Genomic DNA, 26,983 nt, shown 5'->3' with positions numbered 1-26,983 from the left:
GAGCTTTCTTTAATTTATACACTTTATGCTCATTGCCAAGTTTTGCATAGCCAGGAGGTTGATCGATGAATACCTCTTCTTTCAAATCTCCGTGGAGGAATGCTGATTTTACGTCCAACTGGAAGATAGGCCATGAGTTTTGAGCTGCCATAGCAATCACTAGTCTAATTGTATCATGCCTTGCAACTGGAGCGAAGACTTCTTTATAATCAACACCAAACTCTTGCTTATAGCCTTTGGCTACCAAATGTGCTTTGTGCTTGTCGACCTCACCATTCTCCTTTAACTTTGTCTTGTAAACCCACTTTACACCAATTGTCTTATGCCCTTTTGGAAGATCACATAACTCTCATGTATCATTTCTTTCAATAGCTGTAATTTCAGCATCCATGGCCTTTCTCTATTTTGATTCTTTGATAGCCACTTCAAAAATTGTAGGATCACAATCTGAAAATAGAGCAAAGTGTGTAAGTGAATCTTCGTCTTGATCAAATCCAGTTACCTCATAATTAGTCATCCATGCTGGCCTTCTTCGAACACGTTGAGGCCTTTGTGATTCAGCTGCAAGTGGGCTTTGATCAGTTACTGGAACATTTTGTGTGACTTCATTTTCTTGCTCATTCTCCATAGGCTGCTGCCATTTCTCTTCATCATCAAAATCTGCTAGAATGCTTTCTTTAAAGCCATTTTGACTCCATGACCAAGTGGCTTTTTCATCAAATATCACATCACGGCTGATGACAATTTTCATGGTGCTAGGATTGTATAGTTTATAAGCTTTTGACGTATCACTAACACCAAGAAAAATGCATTTTTCTCCTTTATTATCTAGCTTCCTCCTTTTTTCATCTGGAATATGGACATAGGCAATACACCCAAAAATCCGAAAATGATCTACAGCAGGTTTCCTTCCACTCCATGCTTCCTCTGGTGTCATATTTTGAACAGCAAGAGTGGGACTTCTGTTTAATATATGGATGCTCCAATTTACTGCTTCGGGCCAAAAGTTTTTTTGAATGCCACTTGTTGTCAAAAGGCTTCGCACCATATTCATAATAGTGCGGTTCTTCCTCTCGCATACACCATTTTGTTGTGGTGTATAAGCTGCTGTGAGTTGTCTCTTTATTCCATGGTTCTCACAAAAAATTACAAATTCATGTGAGTTATATTCCCCACCGCGATCCGTGCGAAGAACTTTTATTGGGTTGCCAACTTCTTTTTCAACAAGTGCTTTATAACTTTTAAAAACCACAAAAGCTTCAGATTTGTCTTGCAAAAAATAAACCCATATCTTGCGACTATAATCATCAATGAAGGTGATTAAATATCTTTTACCTCCATTAGAATGTGGTGTTATTGGCCCACAAATGTCAGAATGAACAAGCTCCAATGCCTTCTTTGCCCTCCAGGATTTTCCTTGTGGGAATTGATTACGGTGTTGTTTGCTAACAACTCATTCTTCACAAACTTGAGACGAAGTTGTAATTTGAGGAGGCCCTGTCACCATGTTCTTTTGTTGTAACGTTTTCAATCCGCCAAAATTCAGATGCCCGTAGCGAAACTCGTCTTCTAATTTTGCTGAGAAGCATGAATGAGTAGCGTTGTGGAGATAAAGTGGGAACATACGATTCGCAGTCATGTTAACTTGAGCAATTAAGCCCAACTTTGCATCTTGAATTTGACATACTCCATCTTTGATAAAAATCTCATATCTTTTTTCTTGTAACTGACCCACACTAAGCAAGTTGGTCTTTAAATCTGGCACAAAAAGAACATTGACGATAGATAGTGTGGGTTTAATTTCCTTTGGTTTGAATTGTTACCTTTCCTTTTCCCATAACAGAAATTTTAGAGTTGTCACCGAACTTAACATAGCTGCGAAAGGATTCATCCAAGTCAGAAAATGCCTCCTTTTCTCCACACATGTGGTTGCTGCAACCAGTGTCTAAATACCACATGTTTTGTTGAGTTTCTTCCTTCACATGACATACCATCAAAAGAGACACCTCTTCTTCCTTTTCTGCAAAGTTAGTTTGACCTACACTTTGTTTGTTCAAATCAGTTTGACATTCTGATTTATAATGGCCATACCTATGACATCTGAAACATTCAACATTGGACTTGTCTATTGACTTTGATCTGTTAGTTGTTGGATGGTGGCCTCCACGTCCTCTACCTCTTCCTTGAAATTGGCTCTCTTGATGATGATGATTTTGTTGTTGGTTCCCACGATCATTGTTGTTTCTTCCTCCTCTACCTCGACCTCTACCTCTTCCTCGTCCTCTATCAACTTTATTAGGTGTGGAGTGATATTCTGATAGAGCTTTCAATGCTTGTTCTTCTTTTTCTTGCTGGTTAATTTTTTGCTCATGAACTAACAAAGAACTTTGTAATTCGTCAATTGACAGTAAACCAACATCATTTGCTTCTTCTATAGCACAAACAACAAAATTAAATTTTGGTGTCAAGGATCGAAGAATCTTCTCTACAATGAGAACATCTTCAGTCTTGTCGCCATGGATCCGCATCTTGTTAACGATTGCCATCGTTCTTGAAAAATAATCTGTAACTGATTCTCCCGACTTCATTCGAAGTATTTCGAACTCCGAACGAAGTGCTTGAAGCTGCTGCCTCTTAGCTCTTGCTGTACCTTGGTACTTCTTCTTCATGGAATCCCAAATATGCTTGGCTGTGTCTTTGCAAAGAATGGTTTCCAAGATTGAGCGAGTTTCAGCCCTTCAAGCTCTGCCTTTTGTGCATCTGTCAACACAACATTTGTTGCTGGTTCTGCTACTCCAGAAACAACAACCGTCCAATATTCTTTGGACCTCAAGAAGTTCTCCATGAGCATGCTCCAATGATCATGGTGACCATCAAAGCGTGGAATGGCTGCCTGTACAAAACTTTCGGAAGCCATCAATTTTTTCTTCCATGGAAATCAACCTGGCTCTGATACCACTGATGCAAGAAAAGAAAAAAAAGAACTGGAGGAGATGTAATAAAACCAATTGAAGGAGCAGAGGATAAATATGCTTATTCCTTATTCATCCATAAACAAACAACCTATATATATAGACTAATACATAACTGAAACTAACGTTCAAAACAAACTCCTATTGACTAGGTAAATGAAAACAAACTCACTGATACTCCTAAAGACTAGGACAACATAAACATGTAAAAACAAATGGATTAAACTTCCTCAACACAGATTGGGCAGATTGTTCGGACACTCGTGATCAGTTTCTGGATTTTGTGTCCTTCTTGGAGATTCCCTCATATATTGGAAATCAAACAAGGAACATACAACATCTAAATCTTCAGCTGAAGCTGATTATAGATCCATGGCAAATGACACTTATGAAGTAGTTTGGATGTTGTCTTTATTCAATGATGTGCACATTCACATTGTTGGTCCAGTGGCTCTGTTTGGTGACAGCCAGTCAGCCATACATATTGCTTCGAACCCATTTTTCACGATCGAAAGAAGCATATCGATATCGATTGCCACGTGAAAGAATACAAGCTGGAATCATCGAAGTTTTCTATGTTTCCTCGCATTTGCAGCTAGCTGATATCTTCACAAAATCTCTTCTTCTTGGAAGATTTCGGGATTTATTGGTCAAGATGGGAATCCAAAATATCCACTCTTCATCTCGAGGGGAGTATTAGAAGGGCATTTGAAGAAGCACGCTTATCTCCATTATTCGTTAGTATTCTTTATTCAGATTTTATTGTTTTGGTTTACTGTGTATAAATACTAGTCTGCATATATTTTTCATTTGAACATCCTGTAATTTTCTTTCAAAAATACGGTTATGGAGATTTCACTTGTTCAAGTTTTTCTTCTTCCCGAATGCATTAATCAATTTAATTGCAAAATGAAGGTGTAACATTACTTGGCCAACTGGTAAAGAAATACAAATCTAATGTCAACTCTTTAGGCTTCAGAAGTAGGAACACGCAACTGATCGAACTTTTCAACGGCAGAAAAAAGTTCAGGGATGGCTGAAATAGCGATCGATGCTGTTAAAGTTTTGGTGGAGAAGCTCATTTCTGTTGCTGCAGAAGAGGTCGGGTTCATTCTGGGTTTCAAGAATGAACTGAAAAAGCTGGGACAAAGATTGAGAATGATTCAGGCATTCTAAGTTGACGCATGGAATCGGAAGACTGGAAACGATCAAACCGTGAAGCAGTGGCTGCAAAATCTGGAGGACGTCGCCTATGAAGCAGGACAACTTGCTGGACGAGTTCAATTACGAGATCATACGTAGTAAGGTTGAGATCCAAACTCAAATGAAGCAGAAGCTATGCTGCTGCTTCTCCTCGTCGGTCCCTAGTAGTGTTGCATTTCGTAGTGATATGGGCCATGAGATAAAAGACGTGAACATGAAATTGATAAGTATCAACGAAGAAGCCAGCAGCTATGGTCTTCGAAGCAGGTAGCCGAATTGGTTGTTTCTATTCCTCTTGTGATGGAAAGTACTTCCATTACTTTCGATCCTATTTTTATTGGTTGAGATCTACTCATGATTACTTCCACCAAATCCATATATTAATCACAAATCCATAACCAAAGCTAGCAAACATTTTCTTAAGCCAATATTCAAGAGATTTCTTCTCCCGTGGGTAATAAGCCATATTCACATACAGCAAGCTTAAGAATCTTCTACCCAAAAAGAAACAAATTCAATCACAAAATCAACTCTAACAAATTAACAATTAGCACATCAAACTAATCAAAATATGTGATCTTATCTTGCAATCACGCCAAATCTCACAGGCTCTTTCTGTTTTAGCAGAATCTTCAACTGAGCCTTTTGACATTCCAATTTGTTGCTCAGATGCTTACTACTTCTGCGCCCAATTGCTCGAACCACTCTCGGGAATTCAACGAACCCTTTAATCCCTCTTTTTATGTGAGGATTTTCGGCTTCTGGAGATGATCTTTTCTGAATAACCGCCATTGTATGAACATGTGTTTCTTGATTATCGATCCCCGCTTCTTGTTTTGCTTCCGAAGAAGATGATAAAGATGGTTCAGCTCCCATCTTTTTAGCTACTTCCAGCTCAGTGAACTTCTCTTCTAACAGGATTTTCGCCTCCGCGAGTTTCATTTGCACTCTCTCTTCCCTGATAACCTCCGCCAGGCGAAGCATTTTCCTTTCTTCTTCAATACCTTTCTTCAATCTCACTATCTCTCCTTTATCAGATGAAATTTCTTTAGCTAGCTCTCCGCATACTCTCTCTAATGATTCTCTGCCCTTCCTCTCTTCCGACAGTTCCTTAGCCAGTCTTTTATTCAAAGACTCCATTTTCTTAAGTTCTTTTCGCTCACACTCTAGCTCACCTTTCAGCTCATTGATCTGAGCCTTAGCCATTTCGAGTTCAGATTCCATGAAAGGCTTGATAAACGTCAAATCCCAGAAAGAAGCCGCGATTTTACGCGAGGATATAGGCAGGTGGAGCCTGTGAATTTGTTTCTTATCTGTTGAGATATGTTCTTGATGCTGCAGCGTTTGATTTTGTTGAGAAATATAAAAGGGATTTTCGTAAAGTTTCCAAGTTGGACTAGAACTTGAAGTTTTGATAGGGAAATCGGTATGATTGTTGTGCTGATGAACAGAAGTGGAGGGAGTTTCATGGCTTCTTATCTTCATCATCACCATCATCATCTCCTCCATTGACATGGGGTGTAACCTTGCTTTAACTCGATCGTTTTTGGGTAAGATTGGATGCCTTTTCTTTTGAAGAAACTTAAATATTCTCGACCACCAATAATACCACCTATTTCTTTTGCCTTTGTGCTTTGCTAAGTGTAGTAGGCCCATATATAATTCTAAGCCATTTGATCAAAAGACAATTTGAAGAGTGGGAGAGGGAAGAGTTACGTGCATCACATGCTGGTGCACCTCTTTCTGTGTATTTATTGACAGCATATGGATGGGGAATAGTGGGAATGAGGTGGTCTCTTTTAAATGTCAATGTCCCTTTCGCTTTTACTAGCTTCTCTCACATTTATTTTGTTCTTTTATTTGTGATGATTATGCTAATTTTTTTAGGGATAGTCTAATATGTTAATTTGTTCTCCAAGCGGTCAGTTCTTGAAAAGTTCAACAAAAATTAAGTTACTTTACTTAGAAGATATGATATGATCCACATGAGTATTGGATGAGTGGAAGAATATGATGGTAGTTGGCTGGCTTCACTGCTTTTGGAACCATTTTCTTGTTGAAGTTTCGAGTTGGAGGGTTTGCTTTTTAAATTTTGTTTATTTAAAAATTTTATCAAAACTCATATATTTCATATGTATATGTATGTATGTATGAATGTATATGTATAAATATTAAACGGTTTAAAAAAAAATAATGTATAAATATTAAACGTGATGATCGGGGAAATTTATTGCCTGTTGGACCTACTGTGATGCAACAGGACCGCCCAGCGTCAGGCAATAATTGTGCCAATTCATGGATATGTTTAAAGCAGAGCCTTCGGCAGTGTTTTTTCTTCTTTTTTATTTGTCATACATACTTCACTCAGTATAATCGAATGTGGTGTCGTAGTTCACAAACCGAAGTTTATTCTGAAACAAATTACCATAGTCATTATTACTATTATTTTTCGACAGTGCTGATATTCTCGCTACCTAACCTTTTGTTCTTGGGTTAACATCGACTATTAAGCGTCAGACCAAATTGTTTATATACAAACACAATTAATACCTTGAGATTATTAGACGAAAAACTTGAGGAGAAACATTTAGTTTTTGGGAATATTATATGGGAGTGGATTTTTTCTAGATCTCACTCCAAAAATCCCCCCTAAATGATGGAGAAAGAAGCGTACAATTTAAAATAAAGTGAGGTAAAGCATAGCCCATACCCATAGATATGGGCTTAAACGCTATCTTGCTGAAGCGGGCCCTGTAAGTCCAATTATAACTTTTGATCTTGAGTTTATTTACTTGGATACTTTTTATTCGTGTTTATACGTGATTGTTTGAATTTGAAATCCATCATAATTTTTTAAAAAATTAATAAGTTGGGATTTGAAATAATTTTTTTAATGTACGTACTTATCCCGAACAAACCAATAGATTTGTTATTGTGGATTTGAAATCATTAAATTCAAATTTATTCATCGAAATTTGGTATTTTAATGTGACATGAGATTATCCAACTTATCATTTCTTTTAATGTGAGATTTGAATATAATTAGTTTCGGGAAAGCAAAACCATGGTGTATTTTAGGTATCTAAAAGTGGTTTATTTTAAGAATTATGAAGAATCAAATCAATTTTGACAAATGTGGGATCTCAAATTCAACATAATATCAACCCCTGATGAAATTTAGATGTTTTGATGAAGCTTGGCTGCGTAGTTTGTTGCTCCGACGGTAGTTGCTCGGAGATGCATTGATTGAAAAAGGAAAACAAAAGAAAAGTAAAGAAATAATAATAATAATAATAATAAAGAAGCAATTTGACCAAGTCAATAAAATTGTGGTATTCCCACTGCCGGCTGATTTACGAACGGTAGCATTTATTATTTGAACGTAACTAATTTCTACAATCTTTAAAGAAAAGTGTGTGCTCTACTAATCGGTCGTCTCTTCTAATGTTGCCACTTTGAATTATATATCGTCTATCATTTCTACACCTGTATTTAGTGTACCCCACTACTACAAAAACGCAAAACGACAACGAATAAAGGCCATTTAAAACTGTTGTAACTGAGGGTGTTGTTGAAAGTGTGGTCAACGATAACGGTTTAAAATCGTTGTCTTTTCTGTCATTTGCAACATATTAGTGCATTAGCGACGGATTTTACCGTCGCTCATTATTGACAGTTTTTCATAAATCGTCGCTAAAATTAGCGACATACATCAAAAAAACTGTCACCAATTAGCGACGGTTGCGACAAACATCAAAAAAACTGTCGCCAATTAGCAACCGGTTTTTATAGAGTCCGTCGCTACTTTTAGCGACGGTTTAACATGATGTCCGTCACTAATTTTTTCAGTAAAATAAAAAAATTACTTCTAATAATTTAATATATTTAAAAAAAAACTTACAATCTGACTATGCTAACAATATTCATGATATTAACTAACACTTAAAAATTTATAAAAAAATTGAAGCGAAAAAATTTACCCTAAATCGAGACTAAAATAGTCTAAGAGAAAAAAATTTTAAGTGTTGTGAAGTGGTGCGGAGGAAAATGGATCGAAAATGCGGATATTTAAAGAAAATTTGCGACGGTTTTTGGTGAATACGTTGCTATTAACGACAGTTAAGCAAAAATCATCGCTAAAAATGGAAACAGTTCAATAAAACCATTGTTGTTTGTCCAAAAACACGCTCTAAAACCGTTGTCGATTGTCCAAAAAAATATACTAATAGACAACGGTGGTTTTTAGTGAAAACCGTTGTCTTTTCCTTAAAAAAACGTTATACAACAACGATTATAGTGAAAACCGTTGTTAAAAAGTATATATTTTAAAGTTTTTATCCAACCAATATGGAACACGTGAATCATACAATGTAACACAAATACAAGAAATTAATTCATATTGTAATACCAAAGTAAATTATTGTATTAACGTACTTTATGAAGATTAAATTTCTTAGAAACACAATACATAGTTTGTCGTTCAAGATATTTATTTAAAGTTTTTATTCTTTAATTTTTATTTTTTCACTCTTCTCTGTTCTTTTTTTTCCTCTTTTTTTTTTCATTTAATGATGAATTGCATCATCTGGTATCTCAATTGTTTCATACTAATACAATAATATATACTACGTTAGTCATATATAACCGCATCGGGCAGATCATGTGCATTAGGATCACTCAAGAAAGGGTGAGTGTGTGGAATTGAATTCTTGATCATTAGTCAAATGCTCACACATTTCATCAACTCGAACACCCATCAAGGCGAATTGCCTGCATTTTCAATTATGAACAATAAGAAAACATAAATTATGCCAAATGAACACAAAATGTATGCAATCTAAACGATAAATGCAACATACTAGGACATCACATGACATGAAAAACAAGTAAAATCCACCTATATCAATCACCATTCATTGATTGATCAGCGACGACTAGATTTGCTGCTTCTGTGGGATGGTATGCATCCCAGAACACATATTTTTTCAGGTCACTGCACAACGAAGAACTCGAATTCACGTCTCTCCCATTGTAGCACACGAACGGTGGGAAGTATCCTCCACAACAAGGCCCGTAGTTGTCCTCGAAACCTATACGCGTAGATTATATATGTAATATGTTCATTCATGATCATATGTCAATTAGGATAGAAAAATTTAACTTAGAACTAGTACATGCATGTATAACAAATGACAAGTTTTAGGGAACAAGAAGTACTCTAGTTAGCCAGCTTACCACATTTGTGATAATTTATAAGGATGATATCTCTGAAAATGCTATATGAATTGGCATATACAAAGACAGCATTAGGCCATAAATCTCTATTCGTTTGATCAAGCTTCTCTTGGAGTTTCTATATGCTATATGAATTTTTTTTTGTATGTGGGGTTAATATTGATTAAATATGAAAGAAAGCATGGTGTAAGGTGGGAAGAATTGATCCCCTTAAATTGCGTTTGTCACCTTCCTTGCATGAAATAAGATGGCAACCTTAGCCAACACAAAGCTCGTATGCGAATCGTAAGTTTTTGAATTATGACAACCTACGAGACAAATAGATTGTCCCTTAACATAGAGCAATATAATCCCATATACAGAACGAATATCACATCATGGCAAGATAGAAGTTAGATGACCTGGTTTTAAGGTTAGCTAAACTAGACTCAAAGACAGGACCCTCGACTCGATAAATTCATTCGAAATGGAGATAAAACGTACAACGACCCAGGATCTCCTCTAACCCGAAGGTTATAGATATTTAGTGAAAATCCTCTCTTAAAACGAGGGAAAATGATTTCACATTCACATTCCCTAGCTATAAGTAATTAAAGGATTAGAAGATTGAGAGAATTTTGTCCTTGTAATATAGAGGTGGGAGAGATGGGAGTCATGTGGCCTAAACAACTTTCAATTAATGCAACAAGTTTGGGACCTATTCCCTTTGAAAATGGTTGCATCATTAATTTTTGTTTGTCTATACCATAAGTAATATAACGAGGCCGGGAGGAAATATATATGGTAATTACTTGCAAGCTGTTTGTCTTGATTTTTGTGATTTAATTTAATGGTTTTTAAAAAGTACTGTTTATATAAAGAAGGAAGATTGTAAAATGAAAAAAAAAAAAACAAAACTAGGAACTAATTTATTTAGCTTGTTAAGCGTGGGTCTAAATTCTTGAGCAAAACTTGTAGCATCTTCTGCTGGAGGTTCAACCACCACCAACCCTATTTCTTTCCCCATGTCTTGCAAAATGATTTTAGTCTTAAAATAAATTCATTTGCTTCTACGTGTCTTCGTGTATCAAAAAAAAATCCGGCCTTTTCTTCTTTGTCCCCTTCTCGATATCTTTTCTTGATTGTTTCCGAGAAGAAACACTGAGAACATTATGTTTTCTCTCCCTGCATAGCCCGTGGGAGTGGCCATTTTCTCGAATTAAAGGGAGAAGAAAACTGATGTGATTTAAGAAAAGAAATTTGTGATCACGTCGAATAACGAGCTCGTCAGAATCTGCTGTCATTTGTGACATAAATGGAGATGAAGAATCAAATCCAAAAGTTCTCAACAATGGCAGGGACGTCCCTGAATGAAATCATGAGTTTCCTCGTTTTTGCTCTATTTGACATCCTGGATTTCGTGTTGTGCTACGTGTACAGGGTCGCTGATTTCTTGATCGAGTCAGAATGCAAGCCTTGTTATTGTTCATCTTCAAAAGAAGTGATCACAAGAAGTGGAAAGATCTTAGTCTCGGAGCAAGGCGAATCGAAAATTGTTCGATTGACCTGCAGCAAGCTGCAGCTGGAAGAAATCTCCGACACACTATACACTCGCCCGTCCCTTGTGTCCGAAGTCTCGAAATCTACGGTGACGAGAAATCCCTCAAGGAAAACGAGGAGACGAGTCGGGACGGTTCGACCGACTTACACCGTTAATTCGACTATCATCGAAATGCTGCAAGCGCAGCAAACGTTCCCCGTTCCCAGGTGGTCCGATTGCAATTGCAAAACTTGCACCTCGTGGACTTCGTCTAGGGAAGAGACTCTTTTTGTCAAAGCTGATGGAGCAATAGGTAAGAAAAAAACAAATTAAAGTCCCATCATTTAATTCGCTCAACAAAATCATTAGGGAGATGAACAACTCACATTTATTTTACGTTTATAATTGTGTTCACTATACATTTCAAACTGACTATTCAAGAATTGTGACTATATTAATATTAAAAATGAAACTGATTAAAACCCAATATTATTATTATTATTATTATAAATCTAAATTGTCTGTCTTAATTAATGGTTTTGAAATTTTTAAGCAGATAACGTGCAAGAAGATGTGCTATTCATCCATGGCTTCATATCATCATCTGCTTTCTGGAGTGAGACATTATATCCAAATTTCTCCAAGTCCGCAAAATCCAAGTACAGATTACTGGCAGTGGACTTGCTAGGATTCGGGAGGAGCCCCAAGCCCACAGATTCTTTATACACTCTGAGGGAGCATGTGGACATGATCGAAAGGTCTGTAATGGAGCCATACAAAGTGAAATGTTTCCACATCGTGGCGCATTCGCTTGGCTGCATTTTGGCCCTTGCGCTTGCGGTGAACCATCCCACCTCCGTCAAGTCGCTGACGCTACTCGCACCGGTACGCAATGTCACGTTGATTTCATGATTTACGACTCATGATATATCTAATTGGATTGATTTTATTATCAAGAATTTCCCTGTAAAAAATACTTTCATATATCGTTTGAATTTTTTTTTATTTTTTATTTTTTATTTTTTTGGGTTTGAAACCGACAAATGGTCGTGGCAGCCATATTTTCCGACACCCAAGGGCGAACAAGCGACACAATACATGATGAGAAGGATAGCCCCACGGCGCGTGTGGCCACTGATTGGCTTGGGCGCGTCCATGGCTTGCTGGTACGAGCATATTAGTCGGACCATTTGTCTTCTTATATGCAAAAATCACCGCTTGTGGGAATTTCTCGCCAAACTATTCACAAGAAACAGGTGCGATATACATATATATATATATATATATATAAATTTCATGTTTTTTTAAAAATTTGTTCCCATTTTCTTAATGTATTATTATTCGATTTTTTAAATAAATTCGACGTCATACTTCCATTTAATTATGTTAGTTGTGTTTTCTATTATCACATTTAAATATTTGTTCCCATTGATGTCATTTTCTTTTTGAAAAAAAAAATACATATATTTACAGAAATGCAATAATGGATATCATACCTTTGAAATAGGTTTCTTTCTGTCCTCTGATTGACAATCATGTGGACCAATTCGATCGTTAATGAAAGTGGTATTCATGTCAGTGAGGTATAATAATGAGATCCCTTTTATAAATACGAGCAATTGAACTTCAGTCTCCAGCCGTCGATTTTTTTTGTGTTCAGTCCCTGTGTATTTTTTTAGTACCACATTTAACACATAAAATGTACCACATTTTGTATGACATAGTACCACAATTTTGTGGGTAAGGAGTGAACCCAAAGAAATATTTTGATTGGAGATTTTTCACCAACTTCCCTTATAAATAGTCAAAATCTCCACTTGTATGATCCAAAAATGGACACATGTAAATTTTTAACTCATTTTAAATCATAATGATTGCAAACAATATTATATTTTATTATACAATTTCGAAATTAAAAGAATATTGAAAAAATAATTACAAAACTGATTATCCCTTAATAACATAGTATATGAAATTTCAACACCAAATTTTATTCAGTTTTTTTTTTTTTCAGGATCAGAACATACTTGATGGAGGGTTTCTTCCTTCACACTCACAACGCTGCGTGGCATACATTACACAATATAATTTGTGGGACGGCTGGAAAAATCGAAGGATACATAGACGAGGTTAAAAATAGACTCAAGTGCGATGTCGCGATATTTCATGGCCGAGACGACGAACTGATCCCGGTGGAATGCAGTTACAACATGCGATCAAGAATCCCTAGAGCTAATCTTAAGGTTATCGAGGACAAGGATCACATTACCATTGTCGTAGGGAGGCAAAAGGCTTTTGCTAGAGAGCTCGAGGCAATTTGGAGAAATGCAAGTTTTTGAGGAACAAGACGACATATAATTGAAGGGAAAAAAAGTTTTATCACATTTGATTAAGATCGTCGTATAGGAAAGATGGGATTTTTCAAGTTTTCTAAATCCTTTTCCTTATAAGTATATATTTGGAATTTAGTTGAGTATTGGTGATCACCCCGTCTATTATCCAAGTGTTAATTAACTACACTAAATATATATATGTTGCATATACTCGCAACTTGTGACATGTACATTTGAATTTAAACATGCAATGTGTTTCCATTAACAACATTGTGAAATTTGAGTTGATTATAATGGTTTCTATCTTTTAACCTTCATTTTTCAAGTAGAGATCGATTAGAGATCGAAATACCCAGTCGCATCGACCAAGTAACAACATTTGTGTGATACTTCTTGTCTATCAGCCATCTTTGTCAATAAACGGATCGGAAGGATAAATTTCAATCTTCATCTCAAGATAATCATATTAACTTGCAATTGATGTAAGGATTCTGATCATGTCATTTGTAGAATTAAATGCTTGCGTTATTGATAAAAGTGTGATTTAGAGGTGCAGATAATTGACCACAAATTTAAATCTATGCAAGTAGCCATCCAACATTTATGGCATGGCTAGGCTACATGTGGAGCTCTTAATTCATGTGAGATTTTTTTCTTGAATAAGTGCTGGTGGTTATGGAGCTGAAGGTATTAGTTAATTAATTGGGATCCTCATGCAACAAAACAAACAAAAGTGCAATTTTTTTGAATTGGCAGCTCAACGTTGACAAAAAAAAAAGGCCATTATTTAAGATGCCACATTTTCATTCTAAAAAAGGCAAAAAAAATTCGTGAGACCATTTTACGAGTCAATTTTGTGAGTCATGTATCTTATTTGAGTTATTAATAAAAAAATATTACTTTTATTTGAAAAATATTATTTATTTGGTCCTGATTTTTCTAAACTTGCACAAAATACATTTCATGTATATATTTATATATATGGGATGATGTAACTTGCATGGGCTCATTACTCACCAACGAGTACTAAATTTCCCAAACCACTAGCCTCCAATTGAATGGATTTGACTGTTGTCTATTCAAAAGATTATAGTAGTGGGCTCCAAAATATAATTAAGCCTATACAATTTTTGTTGGCCTCCACTAATTTTATTAGCCATTAGAATCCCGGCCCATTATACCACCAAAACATTCTATATTCTCTCTCCTGATCACAAAAACTCTTGTGATACAATCTCGTAGATCAATGTTATGATATGTATATTCTATTTGGATCAATAATGTAAAAATATAACGTTTTATAACAAAAATATTATTTTTTTATTATAAATATATGCAAATTTGACTGGTCTTGCGAATAAAGACTAATAAGACCGTCTCATAAGAGACTTCCTCGTATGTAATGATCTCAAACTCATTTGAGAGTAAATCTCTTGTTAGACGCTCTCATCTTACTACTCAGGATGACAGTTCTTGTCAAATAAAGTGATCTGGATTGATGGATGTGACCAGCGAACTGATTTACTCTACAGACGTACAATTTCTTTGGACTTTGAGATACAGGTTTGGATTTAACTAAAATCAAAACACTCTCTTGATGGGCGTGGATCCAAGATCTTCCAATCAAAGCTAAAGTTATTCAAAATCATTTAATTTTGAAAGATGGATGAATCAGTACTAGGTAAATTAAAATATAAAAAATGGAGAAGGTGACCGACAATAAGCTATTTCTGTGATTCTATCCACCCCTGTTTACAGATCTAGCTAGATTTTAAATTTAAAAGAATTGAGACTCAGCAGATCATGATGAAGCCATTACAAAAATCGGATATAGCAACTGTCAAAATATATATTCAAAAAAATTTCAGCAGGCAATGATGGAAAAAGTTCCGTATAGGTAGGTAATCTATTTTCCACTACTGGTCTCAAAATCTTTAATCATTACACCAATCTGCTCTTGCATGCCAACAACCATTTAAATTCAACACGCCATATCGAAATTAGCGCAAACGAAGAAGACCTTCAAAAATCTAACAAAATTCTACTATCCTTGGGAGAAACCCATAATATGAATCGGGTAAAAATATCAGAAGATTTTAGATAAAAAACGGAGCAAGAAATTGAGGGAAATGAAGCCTGGTCCGAGGTCACAAACAAGCACAGCATATATATATATATATATATATATGCCTGATTTTCATTACTTTCAAAAGCAGTCGATTATTTAAGATGTTCATAATTGATATACATGATGAATGAGTCGATCATAGAAAATTGACTATATATTTGACTAAAAATGTGCCCGGAAATACACGACGCTTAATTAATTAGCCTTCATCTTTGGTTTTAGTTGTCCACTAATTAATTTGAGCCTATTTTTCTTCAAGCTTTACAAGTATGAGTATCTTCTAAAAGGTTGCAATTATTAACACTACAAGAAAATGAAACAATTCCATCTAGTATTAAATCATTGTTTATTTTTAATATAAAATAAAGCCATTACGATATATATTCATGGGTGATAAGAAATGAACCCTCCAACCGTATGAATCATTGAGACAAATGTTCTTGAGAATATTACATTATGTAAATCGTTCGTACTCTCGCAAAATTTTTAAAATATTCACAACTTCATTTGTTGATCACCATTTTCCTTGCTATTTTCTGGATTAATCAGTTCCACTAGTATCTGTCCCTCATGTCGTGGGATCCTAGAAAGTTATTTTTCGAGAAATATTAAATCATCATAATTTTAATTATTACAGATCATTGAATAAGTAGTTCTGGAATTAGAATTTGATAAGCTGAAAAAACAAAAATTTTCTTTTACTATCTTTTGCAGAATAAAAGGGTAGAGTTAAAAGATATATAATACCACGAGATGGGGTGAGTCTATACTACACAGAGCATATTTCCTGGTTTTCGTGTTGTATAAGATGATTGACCGAAGATCTCACTTGAAAACAAAAAATGTGATGCATGCGGGAGATCTACTCCCGGTGTAGCAGACTCACCCCCGAGATAGCTAGCACATCAAAACCTGTTTTCATCAATCACATTTTTATTGCCTGCATAACAAATTACAAGAAGATTCTGATGCTAATAAACTCGGAAGGAAGCAGATATTATATTCTTAATAAGTTACAGTAACTCAAAAACAAAGCAGCATCACTTTGTAATTACAGCTAGAATCCTCTATGAATACTATAATATAATGGCCACATTACATACAAAAGATCTAGGAGAACAGACGGTGAATTTATACCAATAACTGTCGAAACTATCTGGTTCAGAACAACTGCGTTTCTCAATTCTCAGCCTTAACTTTTACATCTCCATTTGGTAGAACGCTCTGTAATTGCGCTAAGCGCTTGGACTCCTGCATAAGTTTCAATAGGTTCATTGATTTTCTAAAATTGTCCATGCAATCAAACAGTAAGGTGAGAGTGTCCCTCATAAAATGCCAACAAGCAGAATCATGTTCCCACCAAAAAATAATTTAAAAAACATGGTGGAAAGGTAAAACAACATATAATAATTCAACTAATCAATCATTAATATTTAGCAGCGAGTAAGAAAACAGATGAACCGGAATTAAATCTAGCTCACAGCTGCAGATGATGCACGTATCTCCCTATAAGCTTCAACTTCATCAGGAAATGTCAGGTCTAGTTCCTCAAGTAGATGTCTTCGCAGTCCCTGCATCATATACGGAGCAACAACAAAAAATACACGATTAAGATTGAAATGGGCAGAAATTAGAATATCTACACTGATGCGTAGTGGTGCGGAAGAATTAAAATGCATGTTAAAATCAAGAAAGGGTTAAATGTATCATTGCTGTAATGCCTGAAGTAAATATCACAAGTTGTTGAATTAGTAATATGATATTACTAAATAATTAACGATTTAAAAAAAAATGAAATATGACATATGTTGGTCATATGAAGTCCAAATGATTTGAAATTTGGATATAACGTAGAAAACTCAAAGATATAGAAGTTTTATGTTTTGAGTTTTGAAAATTTTGATCATTTGACGGATCCAAACGAATGTATCGATGTTGAAAATCTTAAATATTTTATATTATATTATATTATATTATTTTATTAATATAATATAATATAATATAATATATTAAAAAAAACTAAATCAAATTTGAGTCGGTGGAAATCATATTTGAATTCCACCAAACTCAAAGCAACAGAAGAGATAAATGAAGGACACAGCAGAGGAGAGAATAGAATTTCAATTTTTCTTTTCGATTTTGCGACTTATCGGTTTATCCAATCGACGAACCGACTTCAGTTCTGGGATCGTTGACACGAGGTCTTCGATTTGAGGTATAAATTTTATAGTTTTGGTGATGTTTGAAATTCGTCGATTTCTTAAATAAATCTGATAAATTGTTAAATCATACTGAAATTGAAGATTGTTGAATAGTGTATAATTTTAACGAAGTAGAGATGATTATAGTGATGTTGTTTTGAATTATTCCTAATTTATTATAATTAGGGATTTTTAATCGTTGAATTGAAATTGGTGAGTTGTTTGTCAGTTGTTATTAATTCTGATTATATATTCGGAGTCTACGAAGTATAGGCTACACGTTGATATAAAGTTTTCGTAATTTGACGGATGTTATAAAATAGCCTATTATTTGAAGTTAAATTAATTAGGGTGTATTTGATAATAGTATTGTGATTTAAATACACCAGAATATTAAATTGTTGTACGATAAGATTTTATAATCGAGTTTTATATTTTGTTGAATTAATTATTGTTGGGCTATTTGATGTTATATGTTGAGGCTGTTATTATTGTGTTGATACGGTGACAATGATCTGATATTGTCGTTGAATTATTTAGATACATCACAAGCCTCGGGATCAAAGAAATAGCCAGATTTTATATATACTCGATTATCAGGTACGTGTTGACGTACGAGCATATGTTGTTATTGTTTAGTATTGATGAATACTATTGCGTTGAACGATGATAAATCACCGGAATTGGGTGATTTGATATTATATTTGTTGTTGTTTATTATTGTTGATATTGTTGACTATCGTTGTTGGGAGACGTTTCGTTGATGTTGTCACGTTGATGTTGTTCGTTCAACGATATTGATGTCGCCGGAGTTGGGATGCGACGTATCGTTGATGTTATTCGTTCGACGATATTGTTGTCGCCGGTGTTGGGGTGCGACGTATCGTCGATGTTGTTGTTCGTTCGACGATATTGCTGTCGCCGGAGTTGGGGTGCGACGTATCGTCGATGTTATTGTTGCATTGTGATGTTGTTGAGGTTGATGGCTTGATTGTCCAGAGACAGCAAAGGGGGTATTTCTGTTATCATTCCAGTTATATTTTATATTGTTGATAATATAACTGTTATGTATTTTGATGATGATTGTTGTATATGCTCACCCTTTGAGGGCTGTTTCTGTTGGGTAGGTTACAGGACTATGCGTGAAACAGGATAGTGGTGAAGGACTAAGTGTGTCTAGTCAAACAGTCCTGTAGTTAATAGTAAATAGAGACAATATGGTTCATTGTCTTATTTGAGTTGTATGTGTGTATTTATTATACTGTTTCTGCTACACTGACGTAGATAGTGTGGTGATGGCATTATTTTGTCGTATATGCATTATATTATTACGTCGTCGAAAAGAAAATTTTTATGCATATGACGTCACATGTTGTATAATTACGTGACGAGGTTTGGGCAGCCACATTTGGTGGTATCATAGCAAATGTTAGATGTCTGGGATGGTTAGGAGTTGAGTTTGTGATGAGGGAGTTGGATGGCGATATTATCTGCGTGTGTCTGTGCATGTGATTTATTTTTGATGACTTCTTGGTATGATTGATTGTTCTTTAGTTGCGTGTGCTTTCGTGCGAAAGGTGTGATGATGATTAATGGATTGTAATTGTTAAATGTTATGATTAACAATTTGATTTCCAGTGATGGCAGCTAGAGAACAAGTACACCCACACGAGGAAATGGAAGAGGTTGACAGTGGGTTTGGGCAGATGAATCCATTGCCACCTCCTCCTATGGGACAGGCACCTGCAGATCAGCCTTTATTGCCCGGTGAGTTGACTTTGGCACAGTTTAGCAGTTATCTTCCACCGAGATTTGATAGTTCTGAGACTGGTGAGCGAGCCGAGGAGTGGATTGAGAGGATAGAGCAGATATTTGTGACCACTCTGTGTGCTAGGTCTGCTTGGTTACGATTGGCTACATTTCAGCTTTCGAGGAATGTATTATTGTGGTGGCAGACGGCTGAGGCCGGATTGAGAGCTCAGGGCCGTACTGTTGATTGGGATGTGTTTCGATCTCGTTTTCTTGATAAGTATTTTTTATAGCAGCCAGACAGAAGAAAGAGAGAGAATTCGAGGATTTGAGACAGGGCAGTATGTCTGTTGTTGAGTATGAGTTTCGGTATTCTGCATTGCTGAAATATGTGCCACATATTGCTACGAATGTTCATGCTAAGATGAGGCACTTCTTGAAAGGATTGAAGTTAGAGTTATTTGATCGCGTGCAATCAAATAACCCGGTATCATTTGAGGATGCAGTGACAAGGGCTGAGATGGCTGAGTTGGTTATGCAGGAGTATCGGGCTCAGGGACGATTATCAGAGCCAACTAGGGAGTCATTGCGACCACAAAGACAATCTTTTAAATATCATAAGGGTTCATCTTCTTCTTCAGCATCATCTGGGAAGCGTCGATTTGATTCACGACGTGTCGAGAGCCGTGGGGGCAGTTCTCAGTCTGTTCAGGGGCAGAGAGGAGAGTCCAGAGCAGTGAGATGTTTTCGTTATGGGGGACCTCATCTGATCAGAGAGTGTACACAGACCGAGATCACCTGTTTTGAGTGTGGCGGTGTTGGCCATCTGGCGAGACAGTGTCCTAGTCGTGAGGGACAGCGAGAGCCTAGGAGTGCTAGAGGTAGATCCTCAGAGAGAGGAGGACAACAGCCTCAGCAGTTTACACCACGACCTTCTGGAGGACAGCCAAGTATGCAGGGAGCTGGTCCGCCTCAGGCACAGGTGTATGCTTTGACACAAGAGCATGCAGAGGAGGCACGAGAGGAGATGATAGCGGGTAAGTGTTATTTATGTTCTTATCCTGCTTATATTTTTATTTATACTGGTGTCTCGCATACTTTTATATCGAAGAGGTTTGTGGTTGAGCATCATATGCGCTCGTCTTCATTGTCTATGCCTCTTTCTGTTTCGACACCCTCTGGAGTTGATATATCAGTTGTATCGATGATATCAGATGGTATTATTTCTTATGAGGGCTATGAGCTGATATCTGATATGATTATTCTAGAGATGACTGATTTTAATTGTATTGTGGGAATTAATGTGCTGAGGAGATATTGTGCGACAGTTGATTGTTATCAGCGGGTGGTATATTTTTATACATATGAGAAAGAGCGTTGGACATTTTATGGGAAGGGTTCTCGTCCCCGTGTTCCGTTGGTATCTGCCATCCGGATGTCTCGGTTATTGGAGCATGGGCATGAGGGTTATCTTATTTATGCTGTAGATGTGACAGAGAAGAAGAAGGAGGTGGGAATAGAAGAGATACCTATAGTTGCTGAGTTTGCCGATGTATTTCCTGATGAGATTCCAGACTTCCCACCAGCCCGTGAGGTGGAGTTTGGGATTGAGTTGATGCCAGGTACTTCCCCTATTTCTCGTACTCCTTACAGAATGGTACCAGCAGAGTTGAGAGAGTTGAAAGCCCACTTGCAGGACTTGTTGGACAAGGGATACATTCGCCCTAGTGTATCGCCTTGGGGTGCACCAGTCTTATTTGTGAGAAAGAAAGACGGAACGATGCGGCTTTGTATTGACTATCGTACAGCTGAATAAGGTAACTATTAAGAATAAATATCCCCTCCCTCGTATTGATGATTTGTTTGATCAGTTACAGGGAACCTCGGTATATTCGAAGATTGATTTGAGGTCAGGATATCATCAGATATGAGTTAGAGATGAGGATATTCAGAAGACAGCATTCAGGACCAGATATGGGCATTATGAGTTTTTGGTTATGCCATTTGGGTTGACGAATACTCCAGCTGTGTTCATTAGTTTGATGAATAGGGTATTTCAGACTTATCTCGATCAGTTTGTTATTGTGTTTATTGATGATATATTGATATATTCCAGGAGTGAAGCTGAGCATGCAGGGCATTTGCGTTCAGTGTTACAGGTGTTGCGAGATAGACAGTTGTATGCCAAACTCAGTAAGTGTGAGTTTTGATTGGATCGAGTGGTCTTCTTGGGTCATGTTATATCGAGAGATGGGATTTCTGTTGATCCAACGAAGGTCGAAGCCGTGTTACAGTGGTCTGCACCTACATCTGTACCCGAGATCCGTAGTTTCTTGGGTTTAGCAGGTTATTATCGTCGATTTATCGAGGGATTTTCAAAGATTGCTAGGCCTTTGACACAGTTGACTCAGAAAGGTGTGCGATTTTAGTGGTCTGAAGCATGTGAGAGGAGTTTTCAGGAGTTGAAGCACCGACTGACGACTGCACCGGTGTTATCAATCCCTACGGAAAACGAGAGGTTTGTTGTTTATACTGATGCATCATTACATGGTTTGGGATGTGTTTTGATGCAGGATCGACATATTGTGGCATATGCCTCGAGACAGCTGAAACCACACGAAACAAGGTACCCCGTGCATGACTTGGAGTTAGCAGCCATTATCTTTGCCTTGAAGATATGGCGACACTATTTATATGGTACCTCGTTTACGATTTATACTGATCATAAGAGCTTGAGATTTCTGTTTACACAGACAGAGTTGAATATGAGACAGAGACGATGGCTAGATTTGCTGAAGGATTATGATTGTGAGATTGAATATCATCCTGGTCGAGCCAATCTTACAGCTGATGCATTGAGCCGTAAAGTGAGTTGTACTGCAGAGGATGTGAGTCGTTTATCAGCTATGATGATGTCTTGTTATTCCTTGGGATATGATTTTGATATCTCGACGACTCCTATCCAGGTATCTACCTTATTAGCTGAACCTGATATATATGGTTGTATTCGTGATGCACAGATGACAGACGAGAGAGTTCAGCAATGGAGGGAGTTAGTTTCTCAGAAACAAGATACTCGTTTTAGAGTGGCTGATGATGGCAGTTTGAGGATGAATGATAGATGGGTAGTTCCTGATATATCTGAGTTGCGCCAGGGCCTGTTGCGGCGTGCACATTGTAGTCGATATTCTATCCACCCTGGTGGCAAGAAGATGTATAAGGATCTACGCTCTCAGTTTTGGTGGAAGGGAATGAAACGTGATGTGATTGATTTTGTACGTCGATGTCTCAATTGTCAACAGATCAAAGGTGAGATGAGAAGGCCAGGAGGTGAATTGAGGAGTTTAGAAGTACCGAATTGGAAATGGGAGCATATATCGATGGATTTTGTAACTCATTTGCCAAGAAGCACTGGAACTATTGATGCTATTTGGGTTATTGTTGATCGATTGACGAAAGTTGCACATTTTATACTCTATAGCATGAGTAGTACGTACTTGACGATGGCACAGTTGTATATACGAGAGATTGTACGGTTGCATGAGATTCCAGTGTCTATTATTTCTGATAGAGATCCTCGGTTTACTTCTCATTTTTGGGAAGGATTGCAGACTGCGATGGGGACAGAGTTGAGATTGAGTACAGCTTATCATCCTCAGACAGATGGTCAGACTGAGCGTACTATTCAGACGCTGGATGATATGTTGCGTGCTTATGTTATGGATTTTAAATCTGTTTGGCAGTCATCTATTCCATTGGTAGAGTTTGCGTATAACAACCGTTATCAGAGTAGTATTCAGATGGATCCATTTGAGGCATTGTATGGGAGACGTTGTAGATCTCCGTTATACTGGGATGATGTTGATCGAGCTGCAGTCACAGGTCCTGATATGATTCTTGAGATGGAACAGAAAGTAAAGTTGATACAGCAGCGATTGAAAGCAGCTCAAGATAGACAGGCAGCCTATGCAAATAAAAGACGAAGACCCTTAGAGTTTCAGCAGGGCGATCGAGTATTTTTGAAAGTTTCTCCTTTCCGTGGCACATTACGATTTGGTATGAAAGGAAAGTTGGCACCGATGTATGTTGGCTCATATGAGATATTAGAGCGGATAGGCACTTTGGCTTATCGATTGGCTCTACCTCCATCTTTATCTGGTATTCATGATGTGTTCCATGTGTCGATGTTGCGGAAGTATGAGCCGGATCCTTCACATGTGTTGGATATTTCTGATGTTCAGTTAGATCCTGACGTGTCTTATGTTGAGAGACCAGTTTGTATTTTGGATCGATCTAAACGGAAGCTTCGTAGTAAGATTATACCGATGGTGAAGGTTCAGTTGGAGCATAGAGGTGTCGAAGAGGCCACTTGGGAGACAGAGCGGCATATGAGGGAGCTCTACCCCTACTTATTTTGATGGTATGACGTATCTTTATTTACGCATGTTATTGTTGCTTTTACTTAATTTCGGGGTCGAAATTCATTTAGGGGGGTAGAAATGTAATGCCTGAAGTAAATATCACAAGTTGTTGAATTAGTAATATGATATTACTAAATAATTAACGATTTTAAAAAAAAATGAAATATGACATATGTTGGTCATATGAAGTCCAAATGATTTGAAATTTGGATATAACGTAGAAAACTCAAAGATATAGAAGTTTTATGTTTTGAGTTTTGAAAATTTTGATCATTTGACGGATCCAAACGAATGTATCGATGTTGAAAATCTTAAATATTTTATATTATATTATATTATTTTATTTTATTAATATAATATAATATAATATAATATATTAAAAAAAAAACTAAATCAAATTTGAGTCGGTGGAAATCATATTTGAATTCCACCAAACTCAAAGCAACAGAAGAGATAAACGAAGGACACAGCAGAGGAGAGAAATAGAATTTCAATTTTTCTTCTCGATTTTGCGACTTATCGGTTTATCCAATCGACGAACCGACTTCAGTTCTGGGATCGTTGACACGAGGTCTTCGATTTGAGGTATAAATTTTATAGTTTTGGTGATGTTTGAAATTCGTCGATTTCTGAAATAAATCTGATAAATTGTTAAATCATACTGAAATTGAAGATTGTTGAATAGTGTATAATTTTAACAAAGTAGAGATGATTATAGTGATGTTGTTTTGAATTATTCCTAATTTATTATAATTAGGGATTTTTAATCGTTGAATTGAAATTGGTGAGTTGTTTGTCAGTTGTTATTAATTCTGATTATATATTCGGAGTCTACGAAGTATAGGCTACACGTTGATATAAAGTTTTCGTAATTTGACGGATGTTATAAAATAGCCTATTATTTGAAGTTAAATTAATTAGAGTGTATTTGATAATAGTATTGTGATTTAAATACACCAGAATATTAAATTGTTGTACGATAAGATTTTATAATCGAGTTTTATATTTTGTTGAATTAATTGTTGTTGGGCTATTTGATGTTATATGTTGAGGCTGTTATTATTGTGTTGATACGGTGACAATGATCTGATATTGTCGCTGAATTATTTAGATACATCACAAGCCTCGGGATCAAAGAAATAGCCAGATTTTATATATACTCGATTATCAGGTACGTGTTGACGTACGAGCATATGTTGTTATTGTTTAGTATTGATGAATACTATTGCGTTGAACGATGATAAATCACCGGAATTGGGTGATTTGATATTATATTTGTTGTTGTTTATTATTGTTGATATTGTTGATTATCGTTGTTGGGAGACGTTTCGTTGATGTTGTCACGTTGATGTTGTTCGTTCAACGATATTGCTGTCGCCGGAGTTGGGGTACGACGTATCGTTGATGTTATTCGTTCGACGATATTGCTGTCGCCGGTGTTGGGGTGCGACGTATCGTCGATGTTGTTGTTCGTTCGACGATATTGCTGTCGCCGGAGTTGGGGTGCGACGTATCGTCGATGTTATTGTTGCATTGTGATGTTGTTGAGGTTGATGGCTTGATTGTCCAGAGACAGCAAATGGGGTATTTCTGTTATCATTCCAGTTATATTTTATATTGTTGATAATATAACTGTTATGTATTTTGATGATGATTGTTGTGTATGCTCACCCTTTGAGGGTTGTTTCTGTTGGGCAGGTTACAGGACTATGCGTGAAACAGGATAGTGGTGAAGGACTAAGTGTGTCTAGTCAAACAGTCCTGTAGTTAATAGTAAATAGAGACAATATGGTTCATTGTCTTATTTGAGTTGTATGTGTGTATTTATTATACTGTTTCTGCTACACTGACGTAGATAGTGCGATGATGGCATTATTTTGTCGTATATGCATTATATTATTACGTCGTCGAAAATCAAATTTTTATGCATATGACGTCACATATTGTATAATTACGTGGCGAGGTTTGGGGAGCCACAATTGCATTCGCGTTTCTAAGATGATAGTAAAGGCTCAAATCAAATATAGTATTATTCTGCCATTTAAATACCCTTATTTGCAAGCTTTCTTTGACTAATCACAATTTCACAACACTATGTCATCGGCTTCATTTATCTCAGGGCACATTAAGATGTGAAAATGGTAAACGTCCATAGGCAAAACAGAAGCATTCATATTGTCTATCTATGAAAGTTTTCAAGGAAAACAGCAACCTTATAGGCATCTGTTTTCCCTTTAGCAATCTGATTGTTGGCAATGCAGCCATTCAATACATTCCGAGTGAATTCATCTGGATTTTTCCCATCATCAATCAAACTGCGCCCAATTCAATCAAACACGATAACATATTGATATTAACCAAACCATGGGTCAATAGATCAAGAACAAAAACCTTACTTTATAACGTCCATGGGAACCTGAATGTTACAGTTTTCAGCTAATTTGGTCATGTTATCCAGCTCCGACACCAAAGTATTCCTTAATCCAGGAATAGAAAAGAAATCAAAGCAAAATGACTCGTAAATTAAACTAGAAAGATCGTTACACCAAAGAACTGAACAGTGCACTCGGATCCATGGAGTTATCGAATGAATACAAATTGATGAGATCTTTTCAAATCTGAGTGAAAAACTTACTCCTCAGTCCCTAGCATCAAACAATGTGAAAGATATAAAAAAATTAAGAGAGTAAAAACATTGTATGTAAAATTACATGCGCTGCAGGAGAGGGAGCTGAGCAGCAACGTTGAAAGATGAAACGGTGAGGTAGAGCTGGTGCAGGATGCCTAGGGTTTTCTGGATCGAATAAATGACATGAGTTAAATTTTGTTTCGGATCATCCGCAAGAATTCCTGCAGCGGAGACGCCGGCGGCGGCGGAAGATTGCATAGGAGATAAGTCATCTAACTGATGATGGATCATAGCGCCGTTACCGCCGGACGAGACGCCGCCGGCTTCAGCTGCCGCTGATGCTGTGGTCTGCGAGGAGGAGTCCATGTTCGCAAGATTGGAGATGGGCCACTAGCTGTTCCTGTATTTGTGGTCGTAATCACTTATGCACCCAATATAAAAAGCTGTCATCGGCCCAATCTACGAACATACAAACTGGGGTTATATTTTGATCGGGTAACTTGCTATCTTTTTTCCAACCAACCAACCAACTAAAATTGTATAATATATATATTATATTTATTTTTAGGTCGTATGCATTCTTTTTTTATGCA

The 26,983-nt window shown here is 36.6% G+C and overlaps 4 protein-coding genes across 7 annotated transcripts; 2 read left to right on the top strand and 2 right to left on the bottom strand.

Moving 5' to 3' along the window:
* Positions 1 to 4,004: 4,004 nt before the first annotated feature.
* On the top strand, positions 4,005 to 4,446 carry LOC142550803 (uncharacterized). The gene is made up of 2 exons (XM_075659854.1): positions 4,005 to 4,139; positions 4,234 to 4,446. The coding sequence occupies exons 1-2, from the start codon at positions 4,005 to 4,007 to the stop codon at positions 4,444 to 4,446; spliced, it is 348 nt and encodes a 115-aa protein (XP_075515969.1).
* Positions 4,320 to 5,944, bottom strand: LOC142552149 (protein BRANCHLESS TRICHOME-like). Its single transcript, XM_075661791.1, has one exon. The coding sequence runs from the start codon at positions 5,829 to 5,831 to the stop codon at positions 4,755 to 4,757; it is 1,077 nt and encodes a 358-aa protein (XP_075517906.1). The 5' UTR covers positions 5,832 to 5,944; the 3' UTR covers positions 4,320 to 4,754.
* Positions 5,945 to 10,314: 4,370 nt separating this feature from the next.
* Positions 10,315 to 13,579, top strand: LOC142552147 (putative lysophospholipase BODYGUARD 3). 2 transcript variants are annotated; one of them, XM_075661789.1, is made up of 4 exons: positions 10,315 to 11,242; positions 11,483 to 11,814; positions 11,986 to 12,185; positions 12,944 to 13,579. In XM_075661789.1, exons 1-4 carry the CDS (start codon positions 10,705 to 10,707, stop codon positions 13,266 to 13,268), a joined length of 1,395 nt encoding a protein of 464 aa, XP_075517904.1. In that variant the 5' UTR covers positions 10,315 to 10,704; the 3' UTR covers positions 13,269 to 13,579. The 2 variants fall into 2 exon arrangements, with proteins under 2 accessions (XP_075517904.1, XP_075517905.1); XM_075661790.1 differs by having other exon boundaries at positions 10,317 to 11,242; positions 11,486 to 11,814.
* Positions 13,580 to 16,305: 2,726 nt separating this feature from the next.
* LOC142552146 (mediator of RNA polymerase II transcription subunit 10b-like) lies at positions 16,306 to 26,850 on the bottom strand. Of its 3 annotated transcripts, none has more exons than XM_075661787.1 (5): positions 26,473 to 26,841; positions 26,158 to 26,238; positions 25,974 to 26,076; positions 16,872 to 16,961; positions 16,306 to 16,641 (listed from the first exon to the last, which is right to left on the bottom strand). In XM_075661787.1, exons 1-5 carry the CDS (start codon positions 26,754 to 26,756, stop codon positions 16,570 to 16,572), a joined length of 630 nt encoding a protein of 209 aa, XP_075517902.1. In that variant the 5' UTR covers positions 26,757 to 26,841; the 3' UTR covers positions 16,306 to 16,569. The 3 variants fall into 3 exon arrangements, with proteins under 3 accessions (XP_075517902.1, XP_075517903.1, XP_075517901.1); XM_075661786.1 differs by having other exon boundaries at positions 16,528 to 16,641; positions 26,158 to 26,379; positions 26,473 to 26,850; XM_075661788.1 differs by lacking the exon at positions 26,158 to 26,238 and having other exon boundaries at positions 26,473 to 26,848.
* Between the last annotated feature and the right edge of the window lie 133 nt (positions 26,851 to 26,983).

This window comes from Primulina tabacum, chromosome 7, assembly GCF_025594145.1.
Source record: "Primulina tabacum isolate GXHZ01 chromosome 7, ASM2559414v2, whole genome shotgun sequence".
In the NCBI taxonomy this organism is placed as follows: Eukaryota; Viridiplantae; Streptophyta; class Magnoliopsida; order Lamiales; family Gesneriaceae; genus Primulina; species Primulina tabacum.
The sequence above is the reverse complement of the archived record's forward strand: the minus strand, read 5'-3'. Positions and strand labels throughout refer to the sequence as shown.